This window comes from Erpetoichthys calabaricus, chromosome 14 (genome assembly GCF_900747795.2).
Source record: "Erpetoichthys calabaricus chromosome 14, fErpCal1.3, whole genome shotgun sequence".
Taxonomy (NCBI): domain Eukaryota; kingdom Metazoa; phylum Chordata; class Cladistia; order Polypteriformes; family Polypteridae; genus Erpetoichthys; species Erpetoichthys calabaricus.
Genome location: NC_041407.2, coordinates 24,566,793 through 24,588,027, shown reverse-complemented (window position 1 = coordinate 24,588,027; position 21,235 = coordinate 24,566,793). Strand labels below are relative to the sequence as shown.

The 21,235-nt window shown below is 37.8% G+C and overlaps 1 protein-coding gene across 8 annotated transcripts in view; it reads left to right on the top strand.

Moving 5' to 3' along the window:
- Positions 1-6,727: 6,727 nt before the first annotated feature.
- Positions 6,728-21,235, top strand: part of bptf (bromodomain PHD finger transcription factor) — a 133,754-nt gene continuing 119,246 nt past the window's right edge. For 6 of the 8 annotated variants that reach the window (XM_051936279.1, XM_051936283.1, XM_051936282.1 and 3 more), the window contains exon 1: positions 6,728-7,483. In XM_051936279.1, the coding sequence (XP_051792239.1) occupies positions 7,000-7,483 (484 nt within the window). In that variant the 5' untranslated portion in view covers positions 6,728-6,999. The remainder of the gene's footprint in view (positions 7,484-21,235) is intronic. The other 2 variants (XM_051936280.1, XM_051936284.1) reach the window with 2 other exon arrangements.

The window sequence follows — 21,235 nt, the reverse complement described above, 5'->3', positions numbered from 1 at the left end:
ATACACCAGGAAAAGTGGACAACAACGGGGACTCCAAATGAAGAAACTAAGAAGTGACACAAGCTAAATAAGTTGTATGTAAGTCAATGAAAATGTATTATTGTTTATTTACATATATGTTTAAAAACATTAGATTGATTAAATATTTTCATGGTAAATTAATTTACAACAATTTTGTAACATGAATAAATTTTGTAAATTGTTCAAATTTCTACTTAAATGTTTGACTTGATGGAAACATTTTAATTATTTTTATTTTGTGTTTATTAATACAAATAAAAAGACCCTTTCATATAATTAAAACAATTTTTGAGTTTAATGCTACTGACCTGATTTTCTTTCTTCTACTACAGAGGGAACCAAAGCCTAACGAAAGAGCAATGCAAGTAAGGCAGACACAAAGAATGTATGAGAAGTTAACAAAAACAACAATAATAATAACAATAATAATAATAATAGGAGCAAAGCAGGATTAAGACCTTCACAGGACCCAAAGTGTCGAAGCTGAAAAGGCCCTCCCTCTACTCATCTCAATTCCCTACCCCAACTGTACACACGCATTATGAACATCACATATGTCAGTTGTAAATCATGAACACGGGCCGAAGTAGAAAATAATCCAAACCTTTATACTGTATTGGGTCAACTTCACCTTCCTTTTTGTTAATATATGTATTACAAAGAATGTAACAAAGTACTCATCCAAATTACTCGACACACTACTGTTTAATTCTGAATCATTGTTTGTGTCCATGTGCCTTTTTAATTGGTTACCTGGGTTTGTCGGATTCTAACGTTTGTTGAAATCAGAGGTAAGTGAGGAGTGCAGAGAGCAACAAGTTTTAGTTTTCAGTCGGCTGACTCGTCTAGAATTTCGGTGCACATATCTATTGCACGTGCAAGACGAGCTGCTCTGCAGTAGTGAGAGCTCTCTTCTGTTTGCAGTTTGATGTGCAACGAGACTGTATGTCCCGAGTGCCTGATGGCTTGTTGAACAAACACGCTAGAATGTGAAGCCTGAAGATTATTTTTTAAAGTCAAAACGATTCACTTCTGTTAAGTGCCATCCTTTGTTTCCAGATTTCTTTATACTTAAAGGCTTCCTGTCTTAGTACCACACTGCAGACGGTGCTCAACGGGCATTGCTCGTTATGCTAAACAATAGGAGTAAATCTGTACATCAGAAAATCTGGGTTTTAACATTTTTGTTTGGTTCAGGTTTTTGGGATAAAACTTGCGAGGCTGATAACAGAATTGGAAGAGTTCTGAGTAGGTGATGCTACGGGGCATTTGAGGAACCTGCCCACGTTTGTTGGCTTTCTTAGTAAAGCTTGCAGGGTATAAAAGGTTGTCATCTGTTCATAACTGGAATTACAGTAGGTCAGTAGTTTCCTCTGGAGTAACTGAACATAAATCTGCAATCAGTACCCCCGTAAAATAGTGGCTTTTAACGTTCTGTCCTCAAGGCCCCTTGTGGCAATAGTTTTTGTTACAATCACTTCCTTAATCAGTCAGTCATTGTTACCTTTAATTGACATAATTGTTTAACTAGCTGATCCGGTTTTTCCTTTTATTTTGCATTTATAAAAGTGCAGTACAGTAATGTCAGATTTGCACTTAAAGGAATTCAAGACATTTATATTTTTGTGCATCTGTAAAAGCTTACTTTGTTTTTTTTTTTTTTAAATTCACTTCTACTGTATAGTTTGCATTCCTCATTGTTTCTGAAGGCAGAAAATTAACATTAAGCAACAGCAGACATCAACACAAATGACTCTGAAAAGAGCAGCTAGAGTCCTTAACACATGTGCTGACCAATTTTGTGGTATCCTGTCACCAGTTCAGTCTGTCCTAAAGACTCCACACACTTAAAATCATTCTTTAATGGTACTTAATGGTTCTATACTGGATTGTATGGTCCATCATAGAACTATTGCTTGACAAAGGACCATTTCATTCTGGGTTCTTTGCATATGAAGTTGGTACATTATGCTTTGAAAAACTTATGTATTGTATAGTAGGCTACCTACAGAGCAAGGAATTCTGGACTGTCCTGGGTTATTGTATGCAGCAAGGGTCACTTTAAAATCATGACCCTCTGTTATTTCACACATCTGTTAGCATCGATTGATGGTTATTTACTGTATGGAGCCTAATATGGATCTTAATAACATTCCACCTGAAAACTTCATGCGGATGGGTCTTTTGGGAACCAATAATGGTTCCCCTATGGCATCGCTCTGAAGAACCACCATGGGACCTTTATTTTTAAGAATGCAGAAAGTGCTGCTGCTGTAAAAAACATTCTGCATTGTTCCCAAACCAAAAAAGCACCTAATGACAATAGACACAGGTTGCACTTATGTCTAATACATATTAAAATTAAAAATATGTATATCAGTTTCATATAATTGTTTTTTAACAAAAATTAAGTATGCTTAATATACTTAATCTGTGTTGAAACAACATATTTTATGTAAATTGAATTGCAATGTCAATAAAACATCATAATTCTTTGTAAACTTTTTTTTTAAATTCACATCACCAAGTTACTTAAGTATGTATAATCTATTTAGGTTCAATTGTTATGCTTGAATCACAGTTTATGTTCAAAGTGATTAAATTAGAAATATATACAAGTTTGCTTATACCAATAGTTCTGTTGTATACAATAGGAGGTAAAGAAAAAGACACTTTTCTGATGTAGGGTGGGCAAAAAAATTGCTAGTGTATCAAACAAAAAAAAAAAAAGAACTATCATAAATCATCTTCCACACCACACAAAAACCATGGCATTCAGAAAAAAATCAATTCATTAAGTCTTTAACTTTGTTTCCAAATTTATAAAGGTGTGGAAATCCCATGAATCATATTGTAACTAAATGGGCAGATCTTTATGCAAATACAGGATAGGCACATACATAAAACATTATTTTAAGCAAAATCAACTTAATTCAACAGTGTAGTAAAAGGGACCATACCATGTTTTAAGTACGTATAAAAAAATCCCCAATGCTGATTATGCTTCTGTTTAGCAAAATATTTTAATGGTTTTGTTTCAACATAATTTGAATTGTGTTAACATGACATCTAAGAGAATGATGTCAACAGATTTAAAAAAGGAATGTTATATCAACAAACATTAATTTATGTTCAATTAAATTGATACCTAAATTGAACAAGCCTGTTCATTCTTTTTGTTTTTTTTTTTTTTTTTTTATAACCTCCAGTGGGTCATGAAGACCTTTGAGAGGCTGCTCCTGGACTATAGGAGACCACCTGGACTCACTGAAGATTTCAGTGGAGGCTGCAACTGTCTATCTGCTCCACAAGGCGTATTCTCACCTGGACAAAGCTAGTAGCACGTGGAGGATTACATTTTTTGATTTCTCCAGCGACTTCAATACCATCCAGCCATCCCTGTTGAGGGATAAGCTCAGAGATGAAGCTATGATGTCCTGGAGAATGGAATATTTGTTGGACAGACTGCAGTTTGCAAAACTCAAGGACTGTGTGTCTCATGTGGATATGAGCAACACTGGAGCACCATAAGGGACAGTCCTGTATCCTTTTCTCTTCACTTTGTGCACCTCAGGCTATAAATATAACACCAGGTCATGGCACTTGCACAAGTTCTCAGATGACTCTGCACTTATGGGGTGCATCGATAAGCTTAGGTGAAGAACTTTGTTTCTTACTGCAAAAAGAATTGTCAGCAAAACCAAGGACCTGGTTATTGACTTTCTCCACACCAAAAAGCCTTCATGTCCATTCACTATACAGAGAGTGGCTGTAGAGGTGGTGTTCTGCTACAAGTACTTGGTGGTCTACATCAATGACAGGGTGAACTAGTCTCATAAAACAGAGGAACTAAGGGCAGAGCAGACTCTTATTTTTTTAAGAGACTGCATTCCTTTGATGTGGGTAATGACTTCTTTCACCTGTTCTACAACTCTGTCTTGGCCAGTGGTGTGTTGGGCTGGTAACATTACTTCAAAAGAGGCCTAACGAATTAACAAACTAAGCAAAAAAGCAAGTTCAGTACTGGGATACACTCTTGTCCCACTGAAGGTAGTAGAGGAGGAGAGAATAAAAACAAAACTGAGTGCCATTATGAACAATGCTCCACATCCTCTCTCTAAAACACTGCTACAGTCTTATTTCAACTGACAAATATTCAGCAGAAGTGTGTTAAGAATCGCTACTGGGAGTCCTTTATACCAATAGCAATGCACCTGCATAATGTCTCACTGTGACTGTAACTGCCACAACAGAAGTTTTCTTTCTTTTTAGTCATCCTGGTGTATCATTGGACCACAGTGTGTGTATTTTTTTATTCAATGAGCTTCTGTAAAAAGCCAAATTTCCCCCTGGGTACAAATAAAGTTCTGTTTATCACTCTACTTCAACATTACGCACTTGTGTACATATTAGAAAATAATTGTCTAAATAACCTTAACATAAAAAAATTAAAAGGAAAAGGAAAATGAAAGCTTACCCATCTAACACATAAATTCCTTCTTCAGTTAGTAAAAATATAGCATATCCAGTAATTTCTGGCTACACTGGGAAATAACAGCCTTGTTAATTAAGACAGGAGTCCAAGTAAGAGAAGAAAAGGGTTGAGATTAAAACCTGCAGCCACTGGGGACACTAAGGACTGAAGGTTGGGAACAACTGCCCTAAAACATTAAATCGATGGCCGATTTATTTATTTATTTTTTAAACCTAAGTTGAGGACACATGTGGCAGAGTGGCGGCTCTGAAACTAGGGATCTGCACTGGCAATTGGAAGGTTGCCGGTTCGAATCCTGTAAACACCAAAAGTAACTCCACTTCATTGGGCTCTTGAGCAAGTCCCTTAACCTGCAATTGCTCGGCCCTGTGTATGACGTTAATCTGCATCCAGTCCTGCATGTAGGTCCTCCAACCTGCAGAGAAAAACCTGTGGGTTGGTGGCAGAATTGGCACTCCAGCCACCACAAAAAAACTCACACTGGTTCCATTCCATCTGAACTACTGTGATGCTGAGGTGTCACCTGCCATATGGCTGCACTTGGGTCCTAATCTGGGTTTCTGAATTGGTTTGTTATGTGACGGGTGCGGCAATGTGCTGTATCAGCATGTGCTCCTAACCTTCTCTCTCTCTCTCTGAGGACACATGCAGGGATCATAGGGGTATTATTTAATATTATTTGTGTATAAAATTACAATGTTCAAACTAAGCAAACTGAAATTCAATGCTTTACAATAGTTTACATTGGTTTGCCTTAGCATTTCTCACTTCTTCCAATTCCATTGCATACAATGAGCAAAATCAATTTTAAATTGTGTAAGGTTGGGTGTGTTCTTGGATCATTTACATTTGTGGAATGTACCATAAATAATAAATAGGTTTAAGATAAACCAACTTTCTTATTTCATACTCCTGTTATAAAAGAGCAAAACAAACATATTTATCATTTTAAGGAAATATTAACACCAGCTGTCACCTTAAAAAAAATATTCATGATCACACAAAAAAAGAAATGTGCGTTCACATAAGAAAATTAATGAACAATACTTTCCTCCTCAAAGTTATAAAATACACAGGTTAAATCAAGATCTTTTCAAAACCTTACAAGCTTCTGGTCAACAGGATAAATGCGTACCTTCTTGAGATAGTATAAGCTTCCTCCCAATTAATATCAAGCCATGGACTATTTGCTGAAGTGGTTCTATACTTATTGGTACTTATTGTTAGAATTGTGTCTTATATTCTTATACCTTCCAACATTAGATTTATCTCCACATTTAGCTTTAAATCCACAATGATTGCATTTTTTAATAATTTAATAAGCTCAGAAGGTATGGTGTCAAATACAACTGCAGATCCTGTCATTGATATTAGAAGTCCATATTTCTCTAAAAACTGAATGGGAAAGTAAATGGCCGTTATTATGAAACAATCATTTTAACACAAAAATATAAAATTGAAACCAATTGAAGTTGAGGAGCACCGTTCTAGGAGACGATCTGCAGCTGGCACCTCCAGTTGTTCGTGCGCCCCCACGCGGCGAGGCTGCAGATCAAGCGAGCGGATAGCATCTCCCAGGGATGCATCAGAGCGAATGTTGCACATCTATGCGTATGATAAGCCTATATTAAGAATAGTTTAGTATTTTATAATGTTTATTTATTGTTTGCAAAGCTCCCGGCTGGCAGTAGCGGCCAATATGTCAGCTGGGGCGAATGGTGCTGTGTGCCATCGATCCCGTTATTTGTGACAAGGGACACGTCGCGCGCTCACAGCGCCTCTCGTGTTGCACTTTGACAACGTGCAGGGCTGCGTTACGCACTTGGAAACACTTTTCCTCCCACGCTGCGCCGTAGTTTTGACACATAACGCAATATTTTCGTTATTTTCAGCGGCGAAGAACTTTTTTTTCTCATAAATTACCGCACCTGTCACTAGAAAACCTCTGTTCTCCGTCGATTTTCCACTCTCTTCTCTCGCTCTTTGAGTTGGGTTGCTGCTAAGATGGCAGCTGCTGTGCACCACTAAGCCACGCGTGGCGCTTCCTGCTCCCAGGCGACCCAAAGTCCCTCTGTCCTCACGTCTGTCTACAAGTGGCACCAATTAACAGTGGGGTACCACGGAAAGGACCGGATTTGATGTGCCCCCGTGCGGCGGGGCAGAGCCATCAAGACAGCAAGAGCAAGAAGCCGGGGAGCGAGCGCGGCGGGTCACGTGACCCCGCACGCCGGGCCTGCTGTCGGTGTTCAGCAGACGGAGAGAGAGGAAGAAAAATGGCGACTGCGGGCGAGCCGGAGCGGGACGCCAGCCATTGGGCTTGAGCTTTCTCTCACTAACTGAGTCCGGGGCTTAACGGGTGCGAGTGCTACGCGTTGTGCGCTGCTCCAGCATTCGGAAGGTGCCCGTTTGCCCGTATTTGCGTCTGGGAATTGCAGCCGAAATCGGCCCGCGAAAATAATAGCTGTTTTCTTTCTGGCTGCACGATGAGGGGGAGACGAGGCAGGCCGCCCAAGCAGGCGCTGATGCAGGAGCCCTCTCCGGGGCCAGTCCGGGGACTCCGACCCAGGCGAGGGCACTGGGCGAAGGGAAGAGGCGCCTCGGAAGTCGAATTTCCAACGCCGCGCAGAGGCGGCCACCACTCGGCCAGAGGCAGGAGGAAAGTGGGCTCGACCACGGCATCATCGGGAAGAGGCAGGGGCAGGGGGGCTGGTGGAGGCAGGGGCAGAAAGAACAGCAAGGTGGTCTACGACGACCACGAGAGCGAAGAAGAGGAGGATGCGTCCAGCCTGCGTTCCGAGGAGGAATACCCGGCAGAGGAAGAGTTACCGTCGGAAGATGACGACGAGGAGGCGCCGATGGATGAAGAGTCCGACTACCTAGAGGAGCTCGAAGAGGAGGACGACGACGATGCCAGCTACTGCACGGAGAGCAGCTTTAGAAGCCAGAGTACGTACAGCAGTACCCCAGGTAAAATAAATCGAGAGCAGCTGCTGAGCCGTTCAGGAAGCTGCATTGTTCAAAATGGAGATCTTCGCGGGGGCCGAACCGGGAGACCGTAGGTCCTACCCGAGCTGCTGTGGCCTCACTCTTTTCTTTGCCGCAGGTGCGCTTCAGTTTGCTTTGTGTCGGGGCAAGTGTTCACCTGGTAGCTTTCTCGAGCTACGTTGAAGTAGCCGGTGAGAGTTCGATTACGGTGGGGAAACAGAGGGGCGAGCTGCTTTAGCGTCCCCCGCTGGCGGCGCGTCAGTCTAGTTGTCAGGGAGCCATGTGGCCCTCTTGTTTTCAAAACAAGCGCTCGTAACTCACCTGCTTCATAAATAGTAGGGGTGGGAGGTGAAGGAGAACCTCCCGGCTTTGGAGTCAAAGCTCCCCTCTCGTTCGATGGACGCTGGCTTCCACTTTCATGAATAAGTAAGGATGTGTTTCGCTTGTTGTGAGGTAACCTAGCATCCTTCGGGTTCGGATTGTACAGGTACTTTTTTAAATTAAAATTGCGCCGCCTAAAATGCACTGATTAATTGCAGTTAAACATTTTGACCATTGTTACCCTGCGATGATGTTTACTACTTGAAAGGATACCTTAATTTAAATATAATACAAAATTTTTAATGCAAAATAATGGCATGGCCGCAGTTTCAGTACACTTGAAGTTGGCATCAGTGCTGTCCACTCGCAAGGCAAACGAAAGGTGTGTGAGCCCGTTTTAGATGGCGAGATGCAACTTTCACTCTGGCCAAGTTCGCAGACCTTTTCTGATGTGCCGATATTTTTAAGTGCTGTTCATTTTCTTTCCTTTTCGATGGATACATGTGCCATTCCTTGCGCTATAGTTTTGGATTTGGTTTGTTGGAGTTTAGTGATTGAGGCTTGCCCATCAGATCCACACAGTCATCAGGAATGCGTTTTGCAAATACTGTATGTTACTTTGAACTTTTTGTGCGACTTAATCTTTGTAGCATTTAAAACAATGCTTTTGACATTTTATGGAAGCCCTTTGTAACTGGGACACATATTTGTACAGTGTAGTTTACTAGCTATATTTTTGCACTTGAGGCTGAAAGGAATCATTGATGTGACCATCAATATCCAAAGCTGAATTATGAGTTTGCCCCGCATGGGCCGAGGTCAGCAGTGACCTCCCTTAGGGTTCTATTCTGGGATTGTGTATTAAGTTGTAATAACTGCACATATTTAGATTCCAGGAGTAGTCAAATTTTTAGATCACAGTATAGCATGAGACAATACATTTAACCCAAAATACAAATTATGATGCCATTTAGGCTTCATAATACAGTATTCTCACAATTTGGAATTTTTCACAAAAAGAAATGTACTGTATGCTTAGTGTTATTTATTATGAGATATTCATAAATCAAAGCACTTCAGAATAATTTCAAATCAGTGCCAAACTATGCAAGTTTTTACACAGGTTTTTAAGTGCACAACACAATTCATATTGCAATTCAGGCTTCACAATACAATATTCCCACAGTATGAAGTCTTCATAAAAGAAATGTACTGCATGCTTAGTGTTACTTATAATGAGATACTCATAAGTCAAAACAGTGCAAAATACATTCAGATCACTGCAAAAATATCCAGGTTTGAACATTTTTTAAGATTTTTTTTTTTTGTTTTTGTTCAAATGAATGAATCTTAACTGTTAACAAGGATGCTTTGTTCAATATTTTTAAGGCTGATACCAATCACTGATTTCATTTTGCTTCAGTGGCTGATTCTGGTACGATTCAGATCCCCTCCCCTTATCCCTTTAAAAAACTTTTTGCATTATGCTCCTACATAACCAGATGCACTGAAGTTTTATGTCCTATATTAAAGTGTATTTTTATAATTACACTATAAACCACTGGTAGTAACTGTTAATTTTTTATTAACAAATGGAAGTTTATAATTACACTATAAACCACTGGTAGTAACTGTTAATTTTTTATTAACAAATGGAAGTTCTGTAGGCTTATTGCTCAGTGACCATAAAAATATTAAAATAAATTTTCTTAAAATGCATACTAATAAAATATCTACAAAAATATTTAAAATTAATACATGTGGCATTAAAGAAAATAAAGTGCTTCTCATAATTACAAGCTGTCATATTGTTTGTTTTTTTTTCTATAATGTACCTATCTTAAACAAGGCTTATTTAAAAAAAAAAAAAGTAGTTTTCACCATTTCTCTAATAGTAACAAAAAAATTATATGTCGTACGAATGGAAACAAAGGGCTGTGATACAGTTTGTATATTAGTAGCGGGAAACCGACAAAGGGAGAAAATGAGTCCTATCATAAAATAGTTTTTTTTTATTCCTAAACTTTCGATAATGTACCAGATGTCATCATCAAAGGAAAATGTTTAGATATACACGAATCAAAGGCAATATATAGCAAATGAGGGAGGATGTAGGGGGGAGTGGATTTTGCTGTTAATTAACAAGACTATTATTAACTAAGCAGCAATTTCAAATTCATCCTTATCTTTTTTCAATTGAAACAAGCTTGCTGTTCAAACTCAAGTGCTATCCATTTTAATTTAAAGGACAAAATAAAATGGTCTGAATTCATTAAGGTAGCTTTTCTTGCCGTATTTTTTAACTGCACAAGATGACTCCTCTGATTCCTTTTTCTTAGTTTATTGGTACACTTACTTTAATGTAAAGGCTAATATTCTAGATGTCTCTGCTCTCTTGTAACACAAGCTTTGACTTTCTTTGTTTACACTACAGGGTGTTCCCTGCCAAAAAAAAAAAAAACAAAACGGGCACCCGCTGGTTCAATAACCATAATACCTCATTTAAAAGAGCACTGCAACTGTGTTACCGTAAAGCCTAAAAAAGCAGGTGCTGAAAAGATCATATTTTGGAATTGGCCAATTTACAGACCACTGATTGAGTCTTTTGAGTGAAAATCAGCTGATTAAATCAGCGACCGATTGATTGGAGACCTCTACTATTAACATAAAATATTTTCGTTCTAGAAAAGTAAGACATGTTACATGCTGATTAGTTCATGTAAGAATTTCACTGGACGCTGTTCATGTGCCAGTAGTAACCTTATAAATCTATACTGTAAGGCCACTCCAGTGTAAAACCATTCAAATCTAATTTATGTGTTTTCTGAGTTAACATCAAACATTACTCCAGTAATGGCTTCCCTTTTATTTCCTGCTCAAGTGCCTTACTGACATGTTAGCTGTGGTTTCTCACTGGATTTATGAAGAGTTTATAATGTCGTATTTCCCTTTAGGAAAAATATGAATATCAACACTCTGCATGAAGTGGAGATCTGTCTGCAGTGTCCCCAGTAGGGATGTCACAATGCCAGAATTTTTCTATTTGGTACCGGATGTCGGTGAAATTTCACAATATTTCATACCTATTCTATACCACTGTAAAAACAAAAATCCCTTTCACCAGCTTTTTACTTGAAAGTAACCCCATTATTCAAGTGGACAATATTGTGCCGTTTTTGTAATTTAATATAAAATGCTAGCCATGCTACCTATCTAAGACAGGTAATAGAATAATTTAAAAATATTTGTATCTCTTGCCCTAAATGTACCTTTCCTCTTTATCCACGTGTGTCTGAACCTCTCTTGACTGGTGCTGACTCTCTCCCATTTTTCAAACTCTGTCAATATTTTTGAAGTGCCTTTCTCGACTCCTGTCTGGTTTTATGTTTTCAGTCCTTGATGGCAACTCTCTCAGCATGTATCAGATGCCTTTTATCCTCCTTTTGTGTTTCACACTTACACTTCCTCTTTTGATTGCATCACCAAAGACAAACTAACCAATCAGATTGCTCGGAGGCACTGGACACCCACACACACACACACACACACACACACACACACACACACACACACACACAGACGTGAATGTTTTATTATATTTACATGCAGATACAGTGCATATAATTCAAGTAGTTTCTCAGATATCATTGTGAATTATTATTGGTTCATAAAATGTCAAATTACAACACAAGAATTGACCTTTAATGTGTGATAGACCAGTAAATTCTCCCTGTGCAACAAGAAGTGAGGGATTGTTATTGTAGTGGGGGTTCTGTATAGGATTTATAAAGAATCATGATGGAAATCTGATTTACCTTAAACATGTGCACATTCTAATTTTATTTTCTCACATGTAAGTGAAAAATACTGAATACAATCAATAATAAAAAAAGTAAACATTATAATATCTTTACTGATGAATTTCTGAAATCTGAAATAATTGAGGATATTTTCATTTAAACAAATCTTTTAAAGCTGTGTTTGTAACAACAAGCTTTTAAAATATGGTTTGTCAGAGAATCCCTCTGTTGGTTTCTAACATTTGCTATTGTAAGATTTAGATTTGTGTCATGATTGCAGTGGTATTTGCTGGTGAAAATCTTACTAAAGAGTAATATTTTTAATGGATGAGTCAAACTGATTCAAATTTCAAATGTCACAAACTCCTGCTGCTTTAATTGCCCAAATCTGTCATTTTTTTTGTCCAAATTTCAAGGCCTTCTATATGAAATCACATTTGTCAGTTTTGCATTAGTCCTTATTCAAGAAATCTTGTAAAAAAACCTTTATAGTACTGTTTTCAAATTATTATACTGTATATGAGTGATCATACTTTATTATCAAACATGTATACAAATCCAGAATTAGAAGATTTATTGGACTGGAATTACTTGTATTCAGTCAGTTGTAACTGAGAGACAGTATTACATTTTCCAATGTAACATTCAAACATACCGCTTTCACTACTTTTCATCATATTGTAGAGGTTATATAATCTTAAAGATTAGTTTGCCTTCAAAAACCAGCCAAGTGATACAAATTTAGCAATTGCAGATTCATATTCAGTATGATGTTTGGTCCGTATTGCTATAACTATGCGGCTGTGCATTTCTGTTAACTCAGTACATGTCATGTTACTAGAGAGAAGTGCTTTGTGCTTCAACGTATTGAAATAGTAAAAATATTTTGGCATTAACAAATGGAGAAGCTCAGTTCATCACTGGTGTAGATAAGCCAAATAACCATTTCTTTTAAAATTTGCCTTAATTTTTACTTGCTACAGCTGTTAGCACTGCTGCAGTATAGTTTCCTCACACATCTCACAGTCCTATGTGAGTGATCTTGATGCCACCTAGAAAATGGATGGATGCTGAGACGAATATCTGTAGATGAACAGTCTGAGAATGAATCCAAAGCCTCCATTCCTTTGTCGGACAGTGTAGGACTTAGTATTAAAAAGCTAATAATCTTGCCATCTACAAGCTAAACAATATATGACTCGCATCTAATCAGTGATGTCATGCAACCTCCTTTCAAAGCGTGCTCAGATCTATTTCTGCAATATGTGGTTTGCCCCACTTTTTTTTATTTTGGCAATTTGAATGATCCTGACAATTATGTACTGAAATTCTCCTACCTCGAACACAAAGGATTTCCGGACATAACTTCTGTTGTTTTTCTTTGAGATGTATTAATGCGGTTCTGTAGCAACATGAGCCATTTTCATGTGTAGTTTTTACTCACGCTTTTTATCTTGTATAATTGTGTGTTCAGAACTGATACATCTACTGACAAGCAGACATCAATGTGGCACCACCTTCCACTTTCATACTGGTATTGGAAAAGAAAAAAGAAAAAAAAGAAGAGCTAGTACCATTAGTTTTTTTTTTTGGTGTTGTGATATCGACTTGGTACCAAAATATAGTTTTTTATGGCATCCCTAGTTCCCTGTTGAACATGCTCATTCATTGAGTGCAGACGTCTGATTTAACCGGAAACACAGGCACTTGGAATTTGGCTACTTTTCTCTTGCCATTCTAGAGGACTGTGGTTGCAAGATTCACTGCGGTGTAATGCTGTAATCTATCCCTTTATCTGCTCATGACAGCTGCAATAAGTGTAGCCTGCTTCTCCCAGTTGTGTTTTAGTATATCTTGAGAACTGTTCCAATATGGTAAGTTTGTGCTTTGGCAGTTCCGATTGATTTAAATACAAGTCTGCAGATGCAGTGGCGTATCTGTGAAACCATCTTGCGATTAGCCATACTCATGCGAAAATGCGACTTAACAAAATTAAATGTGCGTGTGAGAAACACTTAACCTGCGGTCCCAGCCACACTATCGCATACAGTTGTGCACAGACAATTTTCACCTTCATATAATTATGAAGACAGTGAATATTGGTTTTGTCAAAGTGCAAGTTTATAGTTTTTAAATTTGATGTTGAAATTCAATGCTTTCTATGAGATGTTTTTGTTTAACTTTGTATTTTATTTCAGTTGTGCTTATGTCATGCAACACACAATACAACATCGCTTTTCATATTGGCAGTATTTTGTGTTGCAAAAATATAATGATATATCATGTCATTCCTATTAGAAAATTATCAAAAATTGAGGATACTTCAAAAAGAAAAGGAAGACTTTTAACCGTTTTCAAAAATTGGCAAACACGTGAAAATGCAGTTTACAACACAGACAAATACATATAAATGAACAATGATTATTTATACAAGATGGGTGACAGGAATCAAAAAATAGAAAGGATTGAGTGGTTTATGCTGACATGTTATTCTCCTCTTCCAGGAAGTTTGAAAAGCTCATTTAAACGTTTATATAATTATAAAGCTGTCGAATGCAAATCAGTGGATGTTGTGTTTTTATACTGAAGCACCAGTAGCTTGAAGTGCTGTGTCTAATGGTCATCATAATACAAATAACAAACAAGTACTGTAAAAGAGTAAGGTACTACATGCCTGGAATAACTTAAGAGAGCCAAACCTTTTTGGACCACTTAAGGAAGATCTACATGGAAACACATATGAGGGTTTTATAGCTCTTAAAGCTATCTAAGAGTGATGAAGCAGAATTCTTTAGATATAATAGTAAAATATGCACTTGAGCTGAAGATCAAAGTTCCAATGAGCAAAGAAGGGTACACTATGGCAACGGAAATTAAGGAGATGTACAGTTAAATTGAGGGTAACATACTGACTGCCCCTTTAGATTTAGCATCATGGGTTGAAATCCCGCACAAAGTTGTCATTTATGTGACGTTTCCATGCTCTACCTACCTCTACATTGGTTTTCCATTTGGGTTTTCTGGTTTCACAAAGATAGGCATGATAGGTTAATTAGTGAATTGCAGTAGGCTTAGTATGGTTTACACATGAGTGGGCACTTTGATACAGTAGCCCTTTGTTTGATTTTATGGTCATTGCTGCAAGGATACACTTTTGCTCCCACATCCTTGATTTTGATTAAACTGGTTAATTTCTGTTACAATTAAAATAGATACAAAAAAAAACACCTTTTCACGCAAAGGTTTTGAGAGAATCTAGTCATTCGAAATAGATATCTTAATTGTGTTAATAAACAAAACAATAGATTCAGTATGCTTCTCATGTTTATGGGATAGGCTCTGTCTCCCTATGGCTTGTTAATTTTTTAATATGTATTATTCAGTGAAACTAGATTACTTGACTGAAGGGCTGTTATGAACTAAAATTTATTGTATTTTTTTTTTTTATTATAAGTTTTAGATGCGTCAGAGGATGGACAGATAGCTCAAATGTGGATTTTGTTTTCTGTTGCTGATATTTACCATAATTTATGTGAAATTTTTCATACTAAGACAATTAGATATTCAGTGTTAGAAAATTTTAAATTTAGGAGATAAATCTGATATAGTGTGTCACTCCTCCACCAAGCATACTTTTGCAGACATAGTCTTTCATAATGGATGTTTTAAGTTCCCAGTTAACCTGACATGTATATTTTTAGGATGTAGCAAAAATGGAAGTTCAGCTTACATTTCACAAGCCATCATTAGGTTTATGTAAAGGCCCATCAGAGCTCTTTTCCTCCTTGCACTGAGTGCTGCAGGGATAGACTTCAGTCCTCCACAACCTTAAGCAGGATTAAGCAAATTTGAAATAGTGATGTTGATATGATGTTAGCATTCAGAAAAGAATAGCTGTTAAGGAAACATTAAAGCATTGATCAGTTTGTTAGTTTTCATTTATTCGTGTACTTCGTAAAGAGAGTTGGACAAAAATGTATTGAGTATTTGGAAATAGCATCCAGAAATTATTTAATATTAATTTTTTTTTGTAAAATTTAGATTTGTCAGCAGATGGCTTTTGTAATATACAGTTATGGCGTCATTCAACATCTGCAATAAGATGCTGCAGATGTTCTATCAGACGGTTGTGGCGAGCGCCCTCTTCTATGCGGTGGTGTGCTGGGGAGGCAGCATTAAGAAGAAAGACACCTCACGCCTGGACAAACTGGTGAGGAAGGCAGGCTCTATTGTTGGCATGGAGCTAGACAGTTTGACATCTGTGGCAGAGCGACGGGCGCTCAGCAGGCTCCTATCAATTATTGAAAATCCACTAAACAGTGTCATCTCTAGACAGAGGAGCAGCTTCAGCGACAGACCTATCTATCTATCTATCTATCTATCTATCTATCTATCTATCTATCTATCTATCTATGTAGTTAGGTCCATAAATATTTGGACAGAGACAACTTTTTTCTAATTTTGGTTCTGTACATTACCATAATGAATTTTAAATGAAACAACTCAGATGCAGTTGAAGTGCAGACTTTTAGCTTTAATTCGGTGGGGTGAACAAAACAACTGCATAGAAATGTGAGGCGACTAAAGCATTTTTTTAACACAATCCCTTCATTTCAGGGGCTCAAAAGTAATTGGACAATTGACTCAAAGGCTATTTCATGGGCAGGTGTGGGCAAGTCCGTTGTTATGTCATTATCAATTAAGCAGATAAAAGGCCTGGAGTTGATTTGAGGTGTGGTGCTTGCATGTGGAAGATTTTGCTTTGAACAGACAACATGCGGTCAAAGGAGCTCTCCATGCAGGTGAAAGAAGCCATCCTTAAGCTGTGAAAACAGAAAAAACTCATCCAAGAAATTGCTACAATATTACGAGTGGCAAAATCTACAGTTTGGTACATTCTGAGAAAGAAAGCAAGCAATGGTGAATTCAGCAACGCAAAAAGACCTGGACGTCCACAGAAGACAACAGTGGTGGATGATGCAGAATCATTTCCATGGTGAAGAGAAACCCCTTCACAACAGCCAACCAAGTGAACAACACTCTCCAGGGGGTAGGCGTATCGATACCCAAGTCTACCATAAAGAGAAGACTGCATGAAAGTAAATACAGAGGGTGCACTGCAAGGTGCAAGCCACTCATGAATAGAAAGGCTAGATTGGACTTTGCTAAAGAACATCTAAAAAAGCCAGCACAGTTCTGGAAAAACATTCTTTGAACAGATGAAACCAAGATCAACCTCTACCAGAATGATGGCAAGAAAAAAAGTATGGAGAAGGTGTGGAACAGCACATTTTCCAAAGCATACCACATCATTTGTAAAACACGGTGGAGGCAGTGTGATGGCTTGGGTATGCATGGCTGCCAGTGGCACTGGGACACTAGTGTTTATTGATGATGTGACACAGGACAGAAGCAGCCAAATGAATTCTGAGGTGTTCAGAGACATCCTGTCTGCTCAAATCCAGCTAAATGCAGTCAAATTGATTGGGCAATGTTTCATGATACAGGTGAACAATGACCCAAAACATACAGCCAAAGCAACCCAGGAGTTTATTAAAGCAAAGAAGTGGAAAATTCTTGAATGGCCAAGTCAGTCACCTGATCTTAACCCAATTGAGCATGCATTTCACATGTTGAAGACTAAACTTCGAACAGAAAGGCCCACAAACAAACAGCAACTGAAAGCCATTGCAGTAAAGGCCTGGCAGAACATTAAAAAGGAGGAAACCCAGCATCTGGTGATGTCCATGAGTTCAAGACTTCAGGCTGTCATTGCCAGCAAAGGGTTTTCAACCAAGTATTAGAAATGAAAATTTTATTTCCAGTTATTTAATTTGTCCAATTACTTTTGAGACCCTGAAATGAAGGGATTGTGTTAAAAAATGCTTTAGTTCCCTCATATTTTTATGCAATCGTTTTGTTCACCCCAGTGAATTAAAGCTGAAAGTCTGCACTTCAACTGCATCCGAGTTGTTTCATTTAAAATTCATTGTGGTAATGTACAGAACCAAAATTAGAAAAAAGTTCTCTGTCCAAATATTTATGGACCTAACTGTAAAGGTTGGTTTTATCATTAACGATTTGTGCCTCAAAAGGATTTATTGAAATTACTCTTTGTTTTACCACTATATTGAGAATGTTCAAATAATTAGAATGTAATAAAAAAAAACTGAGGTCTAACTGTATATAAATAATTTGCATTGTTTGGCTTTTAAGTACTGTGCCAGCCAGCTTTTTGTCATTTTAGCATAGTAAGGACTATATATAAGTGGAAAATACCCTCCCAGTAATTCCCAGTAAAATCATACTTGAAAGTTGGTAAATCCTTCATGCGAGTCATTAGTTTAGATACTATAGAGATGATATATGAACTCAAATTCATTTACAGAATGAATATCTTAAATAAATTCTTACACATAAAGGGGCCTTTGAGCTTATTATGAGACTGATATTTAACAAATTACTTGATATTCCTGTTCAAGTGAAATGTAACACTTTTTAAGCAAATACCACAATGGTCCCCACGTAAAAAAACAGTTATTAGTGTCTTTAGTGTTGCTGGAGAGTTGTTTTTTGTTTTTTTTTTTAATTTTCCTCTTTACTAAACCTACCGGTAAGCATCTCTGTGAGGTTTGGAGGGTCTCCTGCATGAACAGTTTTTTTCAGGTACTGCCATTGCATTTCAATACGATTCAGGTCTGGGATTTGGCTTGGTTATTCCAGGACACAGAACTTCTTCTTTCTAAATGAATGAATGTTTGGAATCTTTGTTTTGTTGATACATCCTCTTTATATCCAGCTTGAGTTTTCAAATGGATGGCTTGACATTCTTCTCAAAAATTCCCTGGAATGACATTTCTCATTATTCATGATTTTTCTTAATAATGGCAAATTGCCCATTGCCAGTTTAGGAAAAACAGCCCAATTCATGCTGGATAGTAGGGTTAACATTTTGTTGGTGGTAGGATGTCACGTGCGTAGAGTACAGTGAAATTCTTATTTGCATGTGCTAGACAAAATGCACCACTTTACCACACTCTGGCACCATGATCAATGAGTAGAATAACCTTGCAGTTTCTGTATTCTTTAACTTAAAAACAATTCAGAAAAATCTGATTAATGTGTATATGAGTTCATTCACATTATGACTGAGATATAGTTAGTGCATACTTGTCTGGATTTTTATTATCATTGTTGTATTCCAAACATAATAATGGAGAGGATGAATGGCACAATTTTCTGGGACTTTCTTGTTCATGGAAGTGCCAGATGTTAGAGGCTTGTTTTGTAACTTTATTACTAATTTTTTATTTGCTTTATTTACTGGCATATATCATTTACATAGTATGTAAAAAGACACTTGTCAGTAAAATATGGTTGAGCAAAACTTAGTGTTTACAGCCAAGAGGGGTGGTATAAGGGTATCCATTCCAGAGAAAAAGAGTTTATGGTAGTATATTTCTATGTAAGTAATCACTGTGGGCCAAACACAGGCTCCATTTTTGTGCACATATATAGTTCTTTTGAACTAATCTATCCAGAGGACAGATTTCCAGAACTGTTCAGTCAAGGCACAGAGGAGCAAATTTGTGTGTGTTTTTTCCTTTTTTCAGCAGTAGATGCTTCTTCTTGGAGGCCCTTCTAAAGATGGTATTTCTTTAGGTTTGTTCTTTTTCTTTAGCAATGAACCACTACTCCAAAGACTGCTAGGGAAGCTTGTATATCTCTGGATGTTGTTTACCTCTTGTATTATTCTCTTTATGTCTTGGGAGAAATTTTAGGAAGATGATCAATTCTAGGCAAGGTTGCCATTTGTTTCAGATTCCCTCCAGCCGTAGAATGTTTGCCTCAGTGTGGATTTATGAAATCAGAATTGTTTTGCAATGGCTTTATAAACTTGTCTGAATTGAAGAACATCCACTTTTTCTCTTAGTTCTGCTGATGCTTCCTTAGGTTGAGGCACAATGCTAGATTCATTGGAAGAGTAGCTAACCTGTTTTCTCCTCCCTAATACATTTCAGATATTTAGTTACTTTGGTTATCTTGGTTAACTGGTTAACACTTTGCTATTGACCTACCTGATGTTTTAAACTGATGTAAGTCATGGAGTTAATTGTTCACTCATTTTGCACATTTATGATTTTCATATACTGTTTATTTTGCTGTATGAATAACACTCAATTTGATGATTAAGAAACAAATTTTGAATAAATAGCATTTTTTGGTTTAAACAAAAAAAAAAAATCTCACTCATGCAATAGATTCACAACACTGCATGTGGTAGGTGTAATACTAAGATATTGAATACAGGTGGAATCCCGTTACATCAAAACTCACAGAACTATAAAAATGCTCTGTTATAACTGAAATTATGTTTTAGCAAATTTGGTGGAAGTATAGTATTGTGACTGATGAGTTGCCTCGTCTAAAGGCACCGGTGCAAGGACAGCTCCATAGCTGCTCTGCTGTCTCTGGTAAACGGTTAACCAAGGGCAAATTGGTTGTTCTCTGCAGGATCAGGGTTACCACATACCGTGCTTGTCGCACAATGTTTAACATTTAACACCATGCATTGATCTGCTCTTCCTCACACTCTCCTTATTTGCCTTCTCCAGACTATGTCTGGCATGGCGGGGATTCTGAGCTGCATAGGAGCTAAAGCATGATGATCGTCTGTGCCAGGGCTCATAACAGCTCCTATTTTGAATGAAGTCTTGAGATTGTATCTTCCTTCACTATACAGTAATAAAGTACCTGTATTTTCCATGAAAATTTGGGACTCATCTTCCTGTCTCTTGTGCAACTCGGTGACCCAAGCTTAACAATACCTGTATAAAAAAAACAGTGCTTCTTAAACTGCAAAAAATATTTTATTTTAAAATGGGACATTAGATATAACTTTTTAAAATAGAACTACAGGTATGTAGGGTCGCCCATGTAACACCTGACTGCGGCAGATAGAGGGTCATTTCTGGAGGGTAGGACTGGACCGCATGTCTGCCTGGGGGGGTTGCCAACCGGGATCCTGAGCTGTTTTGACGTGTAGTGGGTGCGGCAACGCACTGTACCAGTGCATGCTCCCCAACTTGACTGGACTTGGTATGAAGATGCACAATGAAAATGAGACGTTAGATGTAATATTTTTAAATAGATATACATGTATGAAAATACATAATGAAAGCGAATCATTAGATAAAGATGAAGGTGCAATTCAAAAATGCTTTTGCTGTATCATTTTTCTTCTTTTCAGAATCAGTTTTTTCCAGGATTAACTTTTCTTTCAGAGTAAACAGTCGCCATTTCTCACATTTTTGTTCAGACCTGCATTTCCCGAGATGCACATACTGAGGTCTGTCTGTAAGATAGTCCACGATTCATGCCACCAGGTATGAATCTACTCCCATCTCTGTCAGCTTGTCCCTAAGGAGCAAAGGTTGGATGGTATTGAAGGTGCTAGAGAAGTCCAGAAACATAATTCTTACAGCACCTCTGCCTCTGTCCAAGTGGGAGAGTGATCGGTGTAGCATATAGATGATGGCATCCTCTGCTCCCACCTTCTCCTGGTATGCGAACTGCAGAGGGTCGAGAGTGTGGCGGACTTGTGGTGAAGCAG